The sequence below is a fragment of the Atractosteus spatula genome, chromosome 10, assembly GCF_055471065.1.
Source record: "Atractosteus spatula isolate fAtrSpa1 chromosome 10, fAtrSpa1.hap1, whole genome shotgun sequence".
NCBI classification, from domain to species: Eukaryota; Metazoa; Chordata; class Actinopteri; order Semionotiformes; family Lepisosteidae; genus Atractosteus; species Atractosteus spatula.
The window spans coordinates 23,687,858-23,707,365 of NC_142715.1; the positions used below are offsets into that span (position 1 = coordinate 23,687,858).

At 42.3% G+C, this 19,508-nt stretch overlaps 1 protein-coding gene across 1 annotated transcript; it reads right to left on the minus strand.

Moving 5' to 3' along the window:
- Window positions 1–266: 266 nt before the first annotated feature.
- On the minus strand, window positions 267–18,978 carry LOC148826040 (antigen WC1.1-like). The gene is made up of 18 exons (XM_088926357.1): window positions 18,921–18,978; window positions 13,770–14,072; window positions 11,113–11,418; window positions 10,430–10,747; window positions 9,569–9,592; window positions 8,467–8,499; window positions 6,928–7,230; window positions 6,675–6,743; window positions 6,417–6,474; window positions 6,163–6,347; window positions 5,192–5,335; window positions 4,807–4,905; window positions 4,446–4,517; window positions 3,909–3,995; window positions 3,315–3,401; window positions 2,875–2,961; window positions 2,626–2,697; window positions 267–436 (listed from the first exon to the last, which is right to left on the minus strand). The coding sequence occupies exons 1-18, from the start codon at window positions 18,976–18,978 to the stop codon at window positions 267–269; spliced, it is 2,475 nt and encodes an 824-aa protein (XP_088782483.1).
- Window positions 18,979–19,508: the final 530 nt, after the last annotated feature.

A 19,508-nucleotide genomic window follows, 5' to 3' on the forward strand; every position in this document is an offset into this window, starting at 1 on the left:
GACTCAGGTCACAGTGTGAGTGTGGAAACAGTGGAGTGAAGTGGACTCAGGTCACAGACAGTGTCAGTGTGGAAACAGTGGAGTGAAGTGGACTCAGGTCACAGACAGTGTCAGTGTGGAAACAGTAGAGTGAAGTGGACTCAGGTCACAGTGTGAGTGTGGAAACAGTGGAGTGAAATGGACTCAGACAGTCACAGACAGTCTCAGTGCTCAGAACTGTTGTAAGACTGTGTGACTCTGTTGGTGAAGCTCTTCTGTGTCTAGACCTACAGGAGGAGCTTCTCCCAGACAGCCCTGTCAGTCTCACAGCACCCATCCTCTCCCTGAGACTCGTCCCCAACATCATCGTAGTCAGTCCTGTCAGGGGCAGGGGCTCCTTCTTCAGAGGGCAGTGTGGGCAGGACCCTGTCCACTCCAGGGCCAGCGTGGGGGACACCTGACAGAGAGACACAGACTCATATTTTTACAAATGACTCAGTTATTAACATAATACTGATACAAATAAGTATTATGAAAATGGTGAATATCAGAAATGACTGAGTAGATAAATTAATAATTAAATCATAAAGTCATAATCATAAGCCCCCAACTTGTAAAGATTTTGCCAAATATATTCCCAATAGTGAAATATTTGTTATTAACAACACAACACACACATAATTACACACAACATAAACATACAGCACACAATTACAAATTTGCTAACAAGGTGTTTTAGACACCTACATCCTAACCATCCAGAAAATCCTCAAACTGCTACCAAGTATTCAGCTTTTACAGAACACCTACATAAAAGAAAGAGATAAATCAAACCTTCTAAACCAAAGACATTACAACCTACAGTTAAATCTCTCTCTTTGTGAACCCAACTGTTACAAAATGAATGGGAGCCTATCTCCCTGTTCTAAAGATGCTCCCACTAGCCAGGAGAGGCACTTTTTAACCAAGGGATTCTCTAAACAAGAAATTAAAGTTTCTAAAAACAACAGAAGGGCAAGCTCTCTTTATGAGGGTCAAAGACTAAACTCCAATCTGGTCTTTCCAGTTGATCTGGACAAGTAGTAGAAGCAAGAAATAGCTCTGTCATTCCTGGACGGTTGATTGACAATCATTTACCCAGAACTTAACTAAACTTTATAGTTGCTTTGATCACTGAATCTCGCACCTCAACATCTCAGCAAACATCTCCTTGCTTTGCAGCCCCTAGTCATGTACTGGAATTGGAATTGGAATTGGAATTGATGACATTACCCAGGTGTACCTAGATTTTTTAAAACACTTACATAGTCACAATAATAATAATTTCTTACATTTATATAGCGCTTTTCTGGACACTCCACAGGCAATGGGGACTCCCCTCCACCACCACCAATGTGCAGCTGGATGATGCAACGGCAGCCATAGTGCACCAGAACACTCACCACACATCAGCAATCAGTGGGGAGGAGAGCAGAGTAATTAAGCCAATTTATAGAGGGGGATTGTTAGGAGGCCATGATTGATAAAGGCCAATGGGAAATTTGACCAGGACGCCAGGGTACACCCCTACTCTTTTCGAGAAACACCCTGGGATTTTTAATGACCACAGCGAGTCAGGACCTCGGTTTTTACATCTCATCTGAAGGACGGCACCTGTTTACAGTATAGTGTCCCCGTCACTACACTGGGGCATTAGGACCCACATGGACCACAGGGTTAGCGCCTCCTGCTAGCCCCACTAACGCCTCTTCCAGCAGCAACCTTAGTTTTTCCCAGGAGGTCTCCCATCCAGGTACTGACCAAGCTCACACCTGCTTAGCTTCAGTGGGTTGCCAATTGTGAGTGCAGTGCAGTGAATGGGGATTTTAATTTTCTGTAACAATCAGAAATTATAGCAGTATATTTTGAGAGTACTTGTAGACTTCTAGGAACTAATCAAACATAATAATCTATAGTTTCACACATGTATTCTAACCAAACAATATACAATTTATTGATATAATTATAATTTGCATAACACAAAATAAGCATAATAGAACATATCTGAGAAGTAATCTGCTTTGATATCAATGGCTATTAGTGGACTAACAGTTATAGTATACAGAATAGATGTTACAATATTGTAGTCAAAAGTGTTTAATAGGATTTGTTTAATTAAATTGTATCTTTTTTGGAAAAAATGATGATTCAGTGTAGAATTCACTTATACTTATGAAGTATCAATGCTCTTAAACCACAGTGAGGAAGACCTAGTAATTTCTGAGCCTAGTAATTCTCTCTGCAGTCAGAGAACAGAATTCCTGGTCTTGGGGAATCTAAAGCTTTGCTCTGTCTAGACCTTACTCCCTCATCATTGATCAGCTGCTGATCAATTTAAATCATCTGATTGGCTGGGTGTGTCAGTAGGTGGGTTTCAATGACACTCTGATCTTTGTGATCTAACTTTGTACAATTCAGGTCTCTCTGCCTTTATTGGCTGTTATTGATCCTTGTAGGACATGACAGAGTGAAGCCACTGCTACTGCAAAATGCCTGATTCCCCCCTGTCTTGGATGAGAGTGCAACAGAGATGGATTACTGGAGGTTATCTTCCCATCCCTGAACTACCTCACCCACACTGAGCCCCCTGGCTGTAGCCCCCTTTACCTGAAGTGGGGTAACCCTCACTGTCCCCCACATCACTGGATCCAGAGGGTGTCTTATCAGGGAGGAGTCTTCCTGTAAACAGAAGAGCAGGTCAGTAATGTCTCTGTCATTCTGACACAAATTGGCCTCTTCATTTCCAGTTAGTGTTTATTTGCAGATATGAAATTAGGTTGAGACTAATTTCTAATGACAAAGGCTACTGTGGGCTGGTACAGGGGGTACTGATGAATCTTATTTATAATAACTCACCTGACACAGTGTCTGGACTCTGGGGCACAGTGATGGCATCATCATAGTACTCTGGACCCTCTTCTTTCACAGAGGACATCAGCTCTCCTGAAGCACACAGAGCAATGTGTCACTGTCACTCATCAGAACACTGACTCATCTAAAGAGCAGGACTGCTGGACCTCGTCAGAACACACCGATTAACTAAACATCAAGTTACGACTAAAACACCAGAGTCTTAAGTACAGGAGAAGTACTATTCATGTCTGTCATACATTTAAAACTAATCCTAGGTTTTGAATTAAGATGTTGAGGGACAACAGGGCAGTGACGTACGGATGTATTTGGACAGAGAGCAGTGATGTGAGCCCTATAATCCAAATGTGCCGTGCAGTGCACAGAATCAGACTCTCTGGGATTGGTGCAGTGTTTCTCTATGGGACTGGACTGAAATAACTCACCTGACAAGGCATCTGGGCTCTGAGGTACAGTTACAGCATCATCATAGTACTCTGGGGCCTCTTCCGTCACAGGGGACATCAGCTGTCCTGAACCACAAAGAGTACAGATTCAGTGACGCATATCAGAGCACTGATTTATCTAGAGCACATGACTGCTGGAGCTCCTCAGAACACACTGATTAACTGAACATCACATTGGAACTAAAACTCCAGACAAGTACAGGAGATCAGGGAACCTGATTTCTAGTCCTATTCACTTCAGTAAGAAATTTAAAACAATTCTTAAAATTTAAAATAAGATGTTGAAGGACAACAGGGCAGAGAAAGGTTGGTTGTATTTGGACAGAGAGTGATTTGAACACTATGTGCAACTGAAGAGGAGCTGGACACTGGCAGCACAGTGACCCAGACTGAGTGTGCAGGGCAGAGATCACAGAGAGAGAGAGAGAGAGTCAGAGAGTCAGATTCATGTGACTGGTGCAGAATAACACAGACTACGTATTCAGAAGCTGAGATCAAAGACATAGTAGAGAGAGTCAGACTCACTGAGATTGGTGCAGAGTTTCCCCATGTGACTAGACTGAAGTAACTGACCTGACAAGGCATCTGGGCTCTGAGCTACAGTTACAGCATCATCATAGTACTCTGGGATCTCTTCTTTCAGAGAGGTTATCGAGTCTCCTGAACCACAGAGAGAGACAGAGAATTTACACTTCCGGACTCAGACTTAGTTTGACCATAGAGCTGCAAAGTTATTTGGTGTATATGGTGTATAGTTAAGCCAGAATCTAGAGTCGCTGATTTATCTGATCTGAAAGGCAGTTTTTACAGCATGCTGTTCCCCAGTCTCCTTTTCTATCAAAACCAATGAAAGCAGCACCCTGTTTACCACCCCAGTATTGACCAGCTATAGTTTTGCTCAGCATCTGTGATCTGCCGAGATAAGGCTAGTGTGAGGCAACATTGAAGAGTTGGCTTTATAAGGTATCAAACACATGTGGTTCTATTTGTATAATTCAGGATTTTCTACTTAAGTTCTCTAAATGTCAGCCTGGTTTGGGATGAGAGAGAGTACTGGACTGAAGACACCCCCACTCCCACACTGAGCCCCCTGACTCCATCTTCCCTCACCTGGTACTGGGTCTCCCTCACTGTCCTCCACATCGTCATATCCAGAGGGCATCTCATCAGAGAGGAATCTCCCTGTGAACAGAAGGACATATCAATACCTGCAGTCGGACAGCAGCCTCAGTGTCCTCTACTGGAAGAGAAGCCAGGGTGTGAGTTTGTGTTTATAAGGCAGATCCAGATTCGTGCTGTGTTGATTTTCGTCACTTAGTTTGACACCAGTTGAGAAAAAACCCTACAGGTTTAAAACTAAAAAATACTCTTTTTGTCAGAAACCAGTTGAGTGAGATTTTCTACAAGTGTAATCCTCAGATCTTCCTCCGAGGGTGGAGACTAATCACACCTGAAGACTCTCTCCACTCACCTCTCCTGGGGGCGCTGTAGGTTCCCTCTCTGGCCAGTTTGTACTCTATTTCCTCGTAGACGGCATCATGATAAGGGGTGAGTGCTCCCTTAGATAGGGCTGTGTGAGGAAACAGACACTCAGGGTTAACATGCAGGGAGCAGAGTACAAGATCAAACATTGACTACTAAACCTTCTTTGGACATTAAAGCACCTAAATGTTATGCTTCTGGATTTGCAAATTTCTTGATATCTCCATCTTTAATTGTTGATAATCTTTCTTAAACTTCAAATGGTTTTCTCTACCAGGTTTATTCCTCAAGGGAATTATATAAATATCAGTTCCATGTGAGTGACAGAAATGACCACTAGAGGTCACTATGTGGATGGTGAGTTCTCTCCCTACCTTTCCTCAGCTTCCTGTTCTGGATCAGCTGCCCCACTAACAGAGCCAGCACCACGAAGAGCAGAGCTCCCAGCAGCAGGAGGACCAGGGGCGAGGCGGACAGGCCTCCCAGCGGCTGTGTCTGGGGTGTTGTCCTGGTTCTGCCTGAGAGTGGGGGAGACAATGGATGAACAGGGATCAGGAGAGGTGCTCTTGGGCTCATATACACTTCGACACATGTCCTGTTCTCCTCCTGTTCCCATATGTGGGTATCATGCTTCAGGGTGAACCTAAGATCAATGAAGAAAAGTTAAGGATTCCCAATCTAACCCATCAGGACTGTCAGTAAATCAGTGAGGAAAGAGAGGACACTAGCACAAGATCTACACTGGGAATCTAAAAACACTGATCTTCACCCTGAGAGAGGAGAGGAGACACTATAGCAACACTGGGAATCTGAAGAGGCACTGATCTTCACCCTAAGAAAGGAGAGGAGACACTATTGCAAACACTGGGAATCTGAAAAGACTGATCTTCACCCTGAGGGAGGAGAGGAGACACTACAGCTACACTGGGAATCTGAAGAGACAGAATGACAGGAGTTATCAATGACAAGGAGGATTTCTGTTCACCTGTAGATGTTGCTGGACTGGCTGTTGTCTTTGACAAACCTGTAAAAGAGATAGGAGAACTGTTATTATTTTGCCTTTGGTTTTATAGCAAGTTGAATCCAGAGTGGTCTTAATAAAAAGAAAATCTTTACATTTGTTCCTTGAGGTCAAATCTAGGATTGCAGGATGAATGGTGTCTTGTTCGGAATTAAAGCCTAGTGCTGTTCACACACACATGGCTACAAAACATCCCAATCTTGTCACTGATGATCTTAGTTGATTCACTTAGATATTAAGCAGTGATAGAGTATGGGTGACATCAGTCTAACTTCTCCATTGATCTGCTACCTTGTTCATCTACAGTTCTAAGACTCTCCTCACCTGTACAGGTAACCCCTGCATCTTCCTTGTGTCGACAGTCGCTCTGATTCAGTCCAGAGTGACAGCAGTCCCACAGGTGAAGTTCACTGCCTGTGCAGTTCACCTCGTCCAGCCAGATGGCACCATTTCCTGGTCCGAATGAGGCCTCTATTGCTGCGCTTACTGCGTCCCCACAGTCCAGCTGTCTGCAGACCACCTGGGCATCCTGCAGGTCCCAGGAGTCATCACAGACTGTCCCCCAGGAGCCCTCATACCGCAGCTCCACCCGCCCAGAGCAGTTAGTGCCTCCAGCCAGGCGCAGAGCCAGTGGGACTGAAAGTCAACAGAAAGGTTACCGAGTGTCATTAGATCTGTGACTGTAGACGAGAGCAGAGAGGTTACTGAGTGTCTTCAGCTCAGTGACTGTAGTAGAGATTAGTGAGGTATTGAATGACTCTGGAAGAGAGCTGTATGGTTACTGTTCCTCAGCTCAGGGCTGCAGTGTCTCTGACTGTTTTACACACTGAACTCACCTGGGCAGTACAGCTGAGGCTGCTCTTCCTGAGGGGCTGGAGTGCTTCTGTCAGCTTTTTTCCTAGGACCTTCAAAGATTAATAATCATATAAAAACATTATTATTATTATTATTATAAAATGAATAACAATGACATTGCTTTCATTTTTATACATGCTTGGATATAAATTAATAAGAATTCAATTTAAAGCTTTTGTCTGTTCTAAATATGGCAAAACACTAATTCACAGAGCATTACTCTTCACCCTGTACCTGAGCAGGTGATGTTAGCCACTTCCCGGTCTGTGCAGTCATTCTGACCCCAGGGGGAGGAGGGACACTGCCACAGGGTGGAGTCGTGTTTGCGACAGGAGATAAAGTCCAGCCATTTGGGATCAGGCCTCAGCCTGGAGTTTGTCTCTCTGATGGTGCCCTTGTCTCCACAACCCAGCTGTTTACAGATCACTGCAGCTGTGGTGTCTGTCATGCCGTTGGCACAGATGCTGCCCCAGGTGCCATTGTAGTAAACCTCTGCCTGTCCTGAACATCCTGCAGACAGCCTCAGGAGAGTGTGATCTGTCGAGACAGCAGGGAAAGTTAAAGGAAACAAACCCTGACAAGACAGCCCAACGTTTCATTCTGAACTGGTAAGAAACAACCAGCAAACAATGTGAATGGTAACCAGTCTCATTTCCTGTACTAATCCAGTTATAACTGACTCACATAATGAAATAAGTACAGCTGTACAATAACACAGTTGACATGAAGGTGACAGGTGTGTTCATTCAGAATCTGGACAGTGCATCACACAGAGCTTTAAAATCCCATTACATGATCAGGTTCTGACCCAAAACGTCATTCTGATCAGCTTGGCTATTCAGCAGCAGCACAACTAAGAGACTGAGGCATGAAAGTAGAATGCGTGGCTCAGGGTGAGCAGTGCAGCGCTGTGAGTGGAGAAAACGAGGCTCAGGGTGACACCAAGTGGTTCATCAGGATCTGACCAGAAACCATTCTTGGAACAAATCAAAATGAAACATTTGAGGCAGAAAATCATGAAAGATCATGGCCAAGACAAATACACCCAAACAGACAACAGGTCTTATTGATGTGAGAAGTTTAAAGTTTGGACCCTAGAGTTTACTGGAGGACTCAGATTAATATATCCCCAAACACTAGTGGAGGGGAATTTATCTTGAATGCCAGAGTTCTTTCTCTCTTTATTTATTTTTGCTGGGAGGTGAATATGTGCATTCACAACTGTATCATAAATATAAATATTTAATTTAAAATTAATTCTACATCCAGCTCAGTCTTTTCCTCAGTAAGATGTATTTAAGCACTCCAGATGCAAACCATATCCACAATGTGGAATTCCAGTATGGGGATTATTTTATTTAGTTAACTTACTGAACACAAGATTCTCCCATCCTCACAAGTCAAACATATCTAGGCACTCTAGATGCAAGCCATATCCACAATGTGGGATTAAAGAATCTGAATCATTGTAATTTTAATTATCTCCCCTACCTGAACACAGGATTCTCACATCCTCCTTGTGTCCACAGTCATGTCGTCCCCACCCTGCTGAGGGACACTCCCCCAGGGACGACTCGTTCCCCAGACAGCCCACCTCGTCCAGCCAGATGGGTCCAGTTCCCTGGCTGAAGGAGGCTGGCACTGGGGCACTGAGGGTCATCCCACACTGGAGCTGCCTGCACACCACCTGAGAGTCTGCCAGGTCCCAGGAGTCATCGCAGACTGTCCCCCAGGAGCCATTGTGAGAAACCTCCAGCCTCCCAGCACAATCACCTCCTGCCCCAACCAGGCTGAGGGAGTGCTGATCTAGGAGCAGAGAATCAGAGGTGAGGGGTCAGAGGTCAGTGCAGTTTTAAGAGATCACCATGACCTGCTGTTACAAGTTGAAGAGTAGCTCAGCTCACAAGGCACAGCAGATACAGTTCAAGTACAGTGTTTCTTGACTTTTGATTAATTTTAATATATACACTTATTGTAACAGATTGTTCATAAGCGCCTTTATTTCTTGAGGTGCTTCAAGCGATGGGGGATGCCAATACATGTGTTGGTGAACTTCTACCGCTGCACCATCGAGAGCATCCTCACCAACGGGATCACCGTGTGGTATGGCAACACCTCTTCGCGAGAAAGAAAGGCACTGCAGAGAATGGTCAATATGGCCCAGAAGATCATCGGCTGCGGCCTCACCGAGATTAAACAGCTCTATGAGGACCGCTGCCGTGGTAGAATTCTTGCCATCACAGAGGACAGTCACCACCCCGGGCATGAGCTCTTCACCCCACTGCCCTCAGGCAAGAGATATAAGAGCATACGGACACTTACCACTAGATTCTTCAATAGCTTCTATCCACAAGCAGTGAGACTGGCGAACACATTTAGCCATGCCCCTCGGACCACACCTACACCATCACCATCTACCTCATTATGATTTCTTATCTATTGCACATCTCCAGTCATCGTTTACACGTCTGTATTGTTTACATTCAAACTGTCTACATGTTTACTTGAACATTGTCTACTGTTTGTTTGTATATTGCCTTGATGCACTGTTTGCACTTTGTCTTGTTTTTTACACTTGTTTTACAATCGAGAGACTTTCTGTAAGTAAGAATTCCATTGTACCAGTACCGGTTACATGTGGCAATAAAGTTCAAGTTCAAGTTCAATAAGCAGTATATATATATATGCAGTATTGCAGTATTCAGATAGATGTGTTTGCCGTAGATCCCAAAGACCTGAGTGTGTTTGTGACACACAGAACAAACTGATCACACACAGCTGTTGCCTCACAGACTGATCTGGGATTCCACTCAGCAACAGAGACATCAGCACACACTGAGAGCCCTGGAGAAACAAAACAGGGGCTAATTCATACCTGGTGTTTTGGAAGAGGGAACAGCTGAAGAAGGAAAACAAACAGAGAGAGAGAAATCAGACTGTGAACCGTGTGTGAGAGGAGCAATTTAACACCAGAAATGAAACTACAATTAAAACAGCACTGATGTGATTAAGACAGTCCTCATTCTCTCTTTACTCTTTACATCATCCAGGTGGATGCTGCACATTGGTGGTGGTGGATGGGAGTCCCTGTAATTACCTGTAAAGCGCTTTGAGTGGAGTGTCCAGAAAAGCGCTATATAAGTGTAAGCAATTATTATTATTATTATTATTATTATTACCTGCTCCAGGTGAATCTCTGGTCATATTTGAGTCTGTAAAAGAGAAGGAAGCAGCTCATTTCTGTCCACAGGAGTGATGTTTCACCAGTGGAGTGTCAGCTGTGTGTGGGGCTCAGGTGTACATAACATCTGTAAACCTTGACTTTCTGAGATTCACTTTCTTTTCAGGCTCCTGTTTGGTTAGGCTCTATTAATTAAACTAATTAAGCAGGTCAGATGTTAATTACAGGATACTGAGGTACAGAACTTTCTTTAATCTTTTAGAACCATCAGTGAAATCAATATAAATATAAAACTGATTTTTAGTCATCAGTGTATTTGTGTATCTATCCATCAGAAAGCAAATGACAACCTAATAACCCCTTGAGGGAATATTTGAGTTAGATATGATATTTTTAAAACACACTCACGTTTTAAGGAATGTGTGTTTTCATCTTTGCATCTCTTACATAACTGGCAGTGTGTAACAGAGCAGATATTCAGTTAATAATGAAAACAGTGTGCTGCTGTGTGTAAGCAGAGGGAGTGTCACTGTGTTTTAAACACACGATTCTCACCAGTGCAGATGGCTCCTGCATCCTGTCCATGAGAGCACCCTGCTCTCCCCCATGAAGAGACAGTGCAGTGTGAGAGACGGCTCTCGTTCCCCCTGCACTCAAACACATCAGTTCTTACTGGTCCACTGCCCTGTCCAAACCAGGCCAGTCCTGGCACTGCTACAGCCTCCCCACAGCCTAGCTGCTGGCAGAGAGCCCTAGCATCTCTCAGGTCCCAGTAGAGATCACACACTGTCCCCCAGTCCCCGAAGAGCCACTGTAACTCCACTCGGCCAGAGCAGGAGTTAGAGCCGTTCGCCAGCCTGAACCCTGTGTATCCTGCAGATAGGACAGGGGAGAGAGCAGAGACCCAGATTCACAACATAACAACCAGCTATTTCATTCAATGGCATCTTCAAGTATACTTACAATACTGAGCTTTAAATTACTGTCATATAAGTATCTCACTAACGTGTTACTGTTCAACCCAATTCAATCTAAAGTACTTTATTCATCAGCAAGGCTGGTAATTTATGGTTTAATTAAGTTACTGGTGATCAGAAGATCATCGTATTGAGTTTTCATGGTTAAACACCAATCCCCAGTATTGAATCAGAGCTATAGACACACTTATCTGTTTCTCTTCTAAGCTTCAGTTTTGAGCTCCATTAAAAACAAAATGAAATAAATTATCCCCCTCTTACCAAAACACTCCAGTCCCACATCGTTCTCATGGGTGCAGCTCTGTGTCTTTGTGGAGGACTTTGGACAGAAGGACAGGTGAGATTCACTTCCCTGGCACTGGAGCTCCTCTGTCCAGACCTGTCCCTCCCCCTTCCCGAAATGAGCCCCCTTCAGCACCTGTGAGGGAACCCCACAGTCCAGCTCTCGACAGACAACTTCTGCATCCTGCCAGTCAAAGTCAGAGTCACACACTGAGCCCCAGGTCTCTCCATGCTGCACTTCCAGTCTCCCAGAGCAGAGATCACTGCCTCCAACCACTCTGACCCCTCGATGAGCTGGAATTTCAGAACAATAACAGAGATCACTGTCCCTGACCGGTCTGACCCCTTGATGAGCTAGAATATCAGAACAATAACAGAGATCCCTGTCCCTGACCTTTCTGACCACTCAATGAGCTGGAATATCAGAATAATAACAGAGATCATTGCCCCTGACCAGTCTGACCCTTTGATGAGCTGGAATATCAGAACAATAACAGAGATCACAGTCCCTGACCAGTCGGACCCCTCAATGAGCTGGAATATCAGAACAATAACAGAGATCACTGTCCCTGACCACTTGATATGCTTGAATATAAGAAAAGATAGGAAGAGAGAGCAGTAATAAAGAGTGAGTATTCATTATTTGAACAAAATTGTGAGGAATTCTAAAGAATACTAAAACTATATACTGTTTTGGAATTTTGGGAAATTGCTCAGCCAAAAATTAATCTGTAAATTATCAAGCACACATTCACTGCAGATCAAGTCACTGTCACAGAAACACTGAGAGATCAATGAAAAATAATTAAAATGACCAGAACCTCTAGACACGCCACTGTGTCATAGGAGCTGACATCCTAGAACTCTGGGCTTCAAAGCGGGAATCTGGTTGTGAAACACAAGTAATTGACCTGCAGATATCTGAGACCCTGAACCAAGATGAAGAACACATTGTACCCCAAAGCTTTCTGATAAACCTGAAGAAAACCTGGGAACTAAACAATGTCCTTCAATATAAAGCAGAAATGAACACTTACATATAAAAAATGAAGGGAATTGGATTCAAAAATTGAAAATCATTTTTAATAAAGTTGTTTTAGACATCACGTCCAAACTGGTGCAGAGGTTATAGAAAACCAAGCCTAACATACTGAGTCCAGCTACTGTTGCAGCTGGACTGCCTGACCTGCCCCCTGACAAAAACTGTGAACAGGACTGTCACAACCTGGCACTACTGGGGCAGGACTGTCTGACCTGGGCACTGGTACACACTCTGGACAAGACCACAGACAGGCACTGTGAGTTGTCACAGACTGGCATTGCTGGGACATCTGTCTGACCTGGAACTTGAAAAGAAACAGCCTTTACTTCTACAAAGACAGACACTCTGGACAAGACAAGGACTGTCATAGCCTGGCACTGCTGGAGCAGGACTGTCTGACCTGGGCACTGACACACACTCTGCAGAAGACCAGGACTGTCACAGGCTGGCACTACTGGAGCAGCACTGTCTGACCTGGGCACTGACACACACACTGGACAAGACCAGGACTATCACAGCCTGGCACTGCTGGAGCAGTACTGTCTGACCTGGGCACTGACACACACACTGGACAAGACCAGGACTGTCACAGCCTGGCACTACTGGAGCAGGACTGTCTGACCTGGGCACTGACACACACACTGCAGAAGACCAGGACTGTCACAGGCTGGCACTACTGGAGCAGGACTGTCTGACCTGGGCACTGACACACACACTGGACAAGACCAGTACTGTCACAGCCTGGCACTGCTGGAGCAGGACTGTCTGACCTGGACACTGACAGTCACTCTGGACAAGACCAGGAATGTTACAGCCTGGCACTGCTGGAGCAGGACTGTCTGACCTGGGCACTGACAGTCACTCTGGACAAGACCAGCACTGTCACAGGCTGGCACTGCTGGAGCAGGACTGTCTGACCTGGGCACTGACAGTCACTCTGGACAAGACCAGGACTGTTACAGCCTGGCTCTGCTGGAGCAGGACTGTCTGACCTGGGCACTGACACACACTCTGGACAAGACCAGGACTGTCACAGCCTGGCACTGCTGGAGCAGGACTGTCTGACCTGGGCACTGACAGTCACTCTGGACAAGACCAGCACTGTCACAGCCTGGCACTGCTGGAGCAGGACTGTCTGACCTGGGCACTGACACACTCTGGACAAGACCAGGACTGTCACAGCCTGGCACTGCTGGAGCAGGACTGTCTGACCTGGGCACTGACAGACACTCTGGACAAGACCAGGACTGTCACAGCCTGGCACTGCTGGAGCAGGACTGTCTGACCTGGGTACTGACATTTTTCATTATTCTAATTAAATTATTCTGTATAAAAGATATTCAGCAACCAAACCGTTGAGTGTCATTGATTACATTCTTCCTCTTTTTAGTGTACTGAACACAATCTATCAGTAAAAATGACATTATAAGTTTAAGAACCCAACAAAAAGAAGTATCAGTTATATTTCATGTAAACACAATTGTGCTCTATTGATAATTATGATACTAATTGAAGGAAATTGTGAAATTCGTAATCATATCTGTTATCATATTTATTTAAACATTTTAGGTAAACATGAAATGGCTCATCCTACCTGAGCAAATCACTCCTGAATCTTCAGAATGAGAGCATCCTGCTGATCTTGGAGAGCCACAGGCCTTCACTGCAGGCTCTGAGCCTCTACAGCTCAAATGCCAGATGTTTCCAGTCCCTGCTCCAAAGTGAGCTCCTCCTGGTGCTGAAACAGCTGATCCACAGCCCAGCTGTCTGCACACCACTGCAGCAGCAACGAAATTCCAGCGATCATCACACACTGTCCCCCACTGTCCCTCGTGATACACCTCCACTCTCCCCTCACAGGGACTGGCACCATTCACCAGCCTCACATCAGCACTGCCTGCAGAGAGACGGGAGGGGTTTAACTATAGTCTCCATGTTTGTTGAACAGTTAATACAATAATACATTCAGTAATACATTAGTTCCTCAGTCAACAAACAAACTCAATCAAAAAAAGAGCAAAACAATTTTCTAAGCTTTTCTTTATATATTCAGTACCTACAGATTACTTACAGTAAATGTCAGATTAATTCTCAAATTCCCATTTCACCTCACAAAAAACAATACCCACCTTTTGAAAAATGTTCGACTTATGAATCAATCAATAAAAACTAAATAACACCGAGTCTAGAAGAAATCAGTACCTAGAATATTACTACAATGTGACAAGAAAAAGCCAGTTTTCCCTATTTTTACAGCTCTTCAAGGTGTCCAAAAGGAAATTTGCAATTTTCACTCTTTCTTTTTTTGCACTTTACAACAAACATGCACACAGTATCATTAAACAAAGTGTCCAACTCAGAGAAAAGGTCATTTAGAACAGAGGAGAGAAGCTGCAGTCTTGAATTGTGAATCAGTGCAATACAGTCTCTCTACTCTGACACAATAGACATGAGTCTGTCAAACCAGACTGAAAGAGCCATAGAAAAGATTCATTCACTTTCCACTGGAATAGATCACCCACTTTTCACTGGAGATCAACCACTATCTACTGGACAGCACTCACTCGAAGTTGTAGATCACCCACTCTACACCAGAGATGACCCACTCTTCACTCTCAGTGTAGATCATTCACTGTCCACTGTGGATCACACAGTCTACAGGAAAGATCACACACTCTCCACTGTAGAGTTTGTAGGTTTGGATTTTTTTTTCCTTAATAATAAAAACCTTCATTTAAAAACTGCATTTTGTGTTTACTTGTGTTATCTTTGTCTAATATTTCAATTTGTTTGATGATCTGAAACATTTCAGTGTGACAAACATGCAAAAAAAAGAAGAAATCAGGAAGGGGGCAAACACTTTTTCACACCACTGTATATTTAACACATGTTTGACTAATTAAATTATATTGAAGCACATTATTTTTCACAAATACAGGATAGGTTTAACACAGACACAGATACTGACACTTATTGTATTATTGTGGCATCCTGAGAAACTGCTCAAAACTCAACTGCTGGGTTATGAATCTCTAAGTGATTGCCTATTTAATATTTCAAGAATTAGTTTTGTGCTATTGTGTGATAAAGTGATAATTGATTTAATTTGTATTACCCATACTTAAATATGTGTATTTGATTATATACCTCCAAAAAACCAATAAACATCTTATTAAACCTTCATTATATACAAAAAAATATTCCATCATTTTGTAACTAAATATTCCATCATTTTGTAAGAAATAATTTAGTTGTGAAGTAGCACTCAAATCCTGTATAAACATAACACAACTTCGTATAGTTTTTAAATTCTTGTTGTAATGTCACAATGTCCTTTAGCTGTTAAATTATTGCTGTTACACCTCAGTCAATATTTCCCAATAATAATAATAATAATAATAATAATAATAATTCTCACAATTGATCTTAAATTCTGCATTTTCTGTTTGATAAAGCAATACAGAATGTAACCATTATCAGCCTGTCCTGCTCAATGTCAAAACACAGCAGACTTGGTCTATAGGAACCAGATAATGATAACATCAATTTTATTTTAACACTTTAAAAACTACAAGAGCCAATTTTTCCTATGGCTTCAGTGTTTTACATTTTCAGAACCCAATTGTATCTCTTTAAAATGCAGATAGGTAACCCATAATTACCTATCATAATAGAACACCATTTCTTATAACAACAAAATTAAATACATGGTTTTACTGTAACTGAATCTCGCAGGGCTTAATGACAGAAACCTGGACTGTCTGAACACACAAGCGATACATTGGCACCATTAAAAATCCAGTGTAAATTTACTGTATACCTATTAATACATTAGTATTTAATAATAAAATACCAGTGTCTCAATGATCCTCCTGTTAATTAATAACACGCTTATCACTATGAATACATCAGTATGTAATAATAAATGATCAGTCTATCAGACTCAATAATACTTTGGTATATAATTACACAATTCTATTAATACATCAGACTGTAATAATAATATATGTCTCAGAAATGTACTAGTATTTAACAATACACTTACAGTGCCTTGCGAAAGTATTCGGCCCCCTTGAACTTTTCAACCTTTTGCCACATTTCAGGCTTCAAACATAAAGATATAAATTTTTTATTTTATGTGAAGAATCACCAACAAGTGGGACACAATTGTGAAGTGGAACGAAATCTATTGGATTTTTGAAACTTTTTTAACTAATAAAAAAATGAAAAGTGGGGCGTGCAAAATTATTCGGCCCCTTTACTTTCAGTGCAGCAAACTCACTCCAGAAGTTCAGCGAGGATCTCTGAATGATCCAATGTTGTCCTAAATGACTGATGGTGATAAATAGAATCCACCTGTGTGTAATCAAGTCTCTGTATAAATGCACCTGCTCTGTGATAGTCTCAAGGTTCTGTTGAAAGCGCAGAGAGCATCATGAAGACCAAGGAACATACCAGGCAGGTCCGTAATACTGTTGTGGAGAAGTTTAAAGCCGGATTTGGATACAAAAAGATTTCCCAAGCTTCAAACATCCCAAGGAGCACTGTGGAAGCGATCATCTTGAAATGGAAGGAGTATCAGACCACTGCAAATCTACCAAGACCTGGCCGTCCCTCTAAACTTTCAGCTCAGACAAGGAGAAGACTGATCAGAGATGCAGTCAAGAGGCCCATGATCACTCTGGATGAACTGCAGAGAACTACAGCTGAGGTGGGAGAGTCTGTCCATAGGACAACAATCAGTCTTACACTGCACAAATCTGGCCTTTATGGAAGAGTGGCAAGAAGAAAGCCATTTCTCAAAGATATCCATAAAAAGTCTCGTCTAAAGTTTGCCACAAGCCACCTGGGAGACACCCCAAACATGTGGAAGAAGGTGCTCTGGTCAGATGAAACCAAAATCGAACTTTTTGGCCACAATGCAAAACGATATGTTTGGCGTAAAAGCAACACAGCTCATCACCCTCAACACACCATCCCCACTGTCAAACATGGTGGTGGCAGCATCATGGTTTGGGCCTGCTTTTCTACAGCAGGGACAGGGAAGATGGTTACAATTGAGGGGAAGATGGATGCAGCCAAATACAGGACCATTCTGGATGAAAACCTGTTGGAGTCTGCAAAAGACCTGAGACTGGGACGGAGATTTATCTTCCAACAAGACAATGATCCCAAACATACAGCAAAATCTACAAAGGAATGGTTCACAAATAAACGTATCCAGGTGTTTGAATGGCCAAGTCAAAGTCCAGACCTGAATCCAATCGAGAATCTGTGGAAAGAGCTGAAAACTGCTGTTCACAAACGCTCTCCATCCAACCTCACTGAGCTCGAGCTGTTTTGCAAGGAAGAATGGGCAAGAATTTCAGTCTCTCGATGTGCAAAACTGATAGAGACATACCCCAAGCGACTTGCAGCTGTAATCGCAGCAAAAGGTGGCTCTACAAAGTATTAACGCAAGGGGGCCGAATAATTTTGCACGCCCCACTTTTCATTTTTTTATTAGTTAAAAAAGTTTCAAAAATCCAATAGATTTCGTTCCACTTCACAATTGTGTCCCACTTGTTGGTGATTCTTCACATAAAATAAAAAATTTATATCTTTATGTTTGAAGCCTGAAATGTGGCAAAAGGTTAAAAAGTTCAAGGGGGCCGAATACTTTCGCAAGGCACTGTACCTCTATTAATGGATCAGGCTTTTAATTATTTCTATGAATACACCATTCCCTAATAATAAAATGTCAGTCTCAATAATACTTCAGTCATTAATAACACACTGATTTCTATTCATACATTAGTCTGTAATAATAAAATAATAAATGTTTATTTTAATTAATAAAATAACAATAAAAATACTTAGTAAAATAAAATCACGGTGCTCGTTATTTCCAAATCACAATATTATACTATTATAGATACTTTTTTGTCTTCATTTTTTTCTATGTCTAAGAAATAGCTTACATATTTTTATTTTTATGGTGACAGATTAGGAGTTGTAAATACTTTATGTAGATAGTATATATATTTTATATATCAAATATTTTAGAAAGTATCAATAAAGTCCGATGATAACCAGCCTCTGCTGTAGATTGATAACTTGTAAGTAACATAACCCAGTCCTGTATCCCCAACCCTGTCCTCAGGGTGTGTAATAGTTCATGAATGTTTATAACACTGATGGCAACATCTTAAAATAATGTTTACAGACAATTATACAGTAGATATCAACTGAAGTGTGGGCTATAAGGAATTATTTTATTAGTACTGCTTTTTTAAAAAATGAAAATTGTTCAGGCACTTTTTTATTATTCACATACTCAGAAATAAACAATTATGACAATTTTGTTACACAGAAAGCTTAATTTTAAAAAGAATGTTAACATTTTTCAACCCAAGCTCATTTTCAATTTAGATTTGTGTTTTTCATTTAAAACTTTGTTTTATGTCAGAAAATCAGATGATGTAAAATTATTATTAATGAATTAGCTTTTGAACACTAGCAATTAATTCTTCCTGACTCATAGAACCCCTAAAATGCAGTTATAATAAATTTGGACAAATACCCAGAAACCTGAATTTAAAATAAAACATTAACATATCTAAGCCCATATTTTTCTAAAGAAGTTATAATAGAACATTAATATTTTTCAAGCCAATCTCATTTCAAAATACTTTTTTATCCTTTTTTCATCCAAACTTTAATTTCAGTTGTTGTGTGTCTAGACAGAAGAAGACTCAACACTTACTGGCTGAGCTGTGCAGCACCAGGACAGCGAGAGAGAAGATGGACAGGCAGCTCTCCATTTTCATCAAGACAGAGCTGAGCAGCAGCTGAGACCCCTGTCTTCACCCCTGAGCCCACAGGGCAACTGAGCTGCTGCTCCGCACCCCAGACCCCCAATAACAACACAGCCCCCCGCCCTGCCAATCACACACAGCACTGCCTTTTCAGACTGACAGCAGGAACCTCTCACACAGGCGGGACGGCCAATCAGACAGGGCCCTTTCAGTCTTCTCCATATATATCAGAGACACATCACTGTTTCCTCTCCCTGAAGACACTCCCAGCAGTGCGGAGGAGAGGAGAGACAGGAGCAGCTCTGTGTCTCACTGGAGGAAACACAGATACAGATACAGACAGCAGGGCTGCAGGTGCTGCAGGGGCAGGAAGAGATCAGATATTAAACTAAAAAAATTGTAGACAAGTATTATATTTTTAAATCAGTATCAAGATAATTAATTATGTATATATGGTCTTGTAATTCTTGCTGTCTGTATCAGGAAGTGTCTAGTGACTAGTGTCCTGCAGTGAGTCACAGAGTTGTTGTGTCTCC

What these genes read in the sequence shown, in the direction of transcription:
- LOC148826040 (XM_088926357.1), bottom strand. Translation starts at nt 18,978, where the DNA reads ATGGAGAGCTGCCTGTCCATCTTCTCTCTCGCTGTCCTGGTGCTGCAC. An exon ending in CAGCCTGGTTGGGGCAGGAG is followed by an intron (nt 7,231 to 8,466) that starts GTGATTGTGCTG and finishes CTGTCTCGACAG; the next exon opens with ATCACACTCTCCTGAGGCTG. An exon ending in TGCAGGGGTTACCTGTACAG is followed by an intron (nt 5,336 to 6,162) that starts GTGAGGAGAGTC and finishes CCCCACTCTCAG; the next exon opens with GCAGAACCAGGACAACACCC.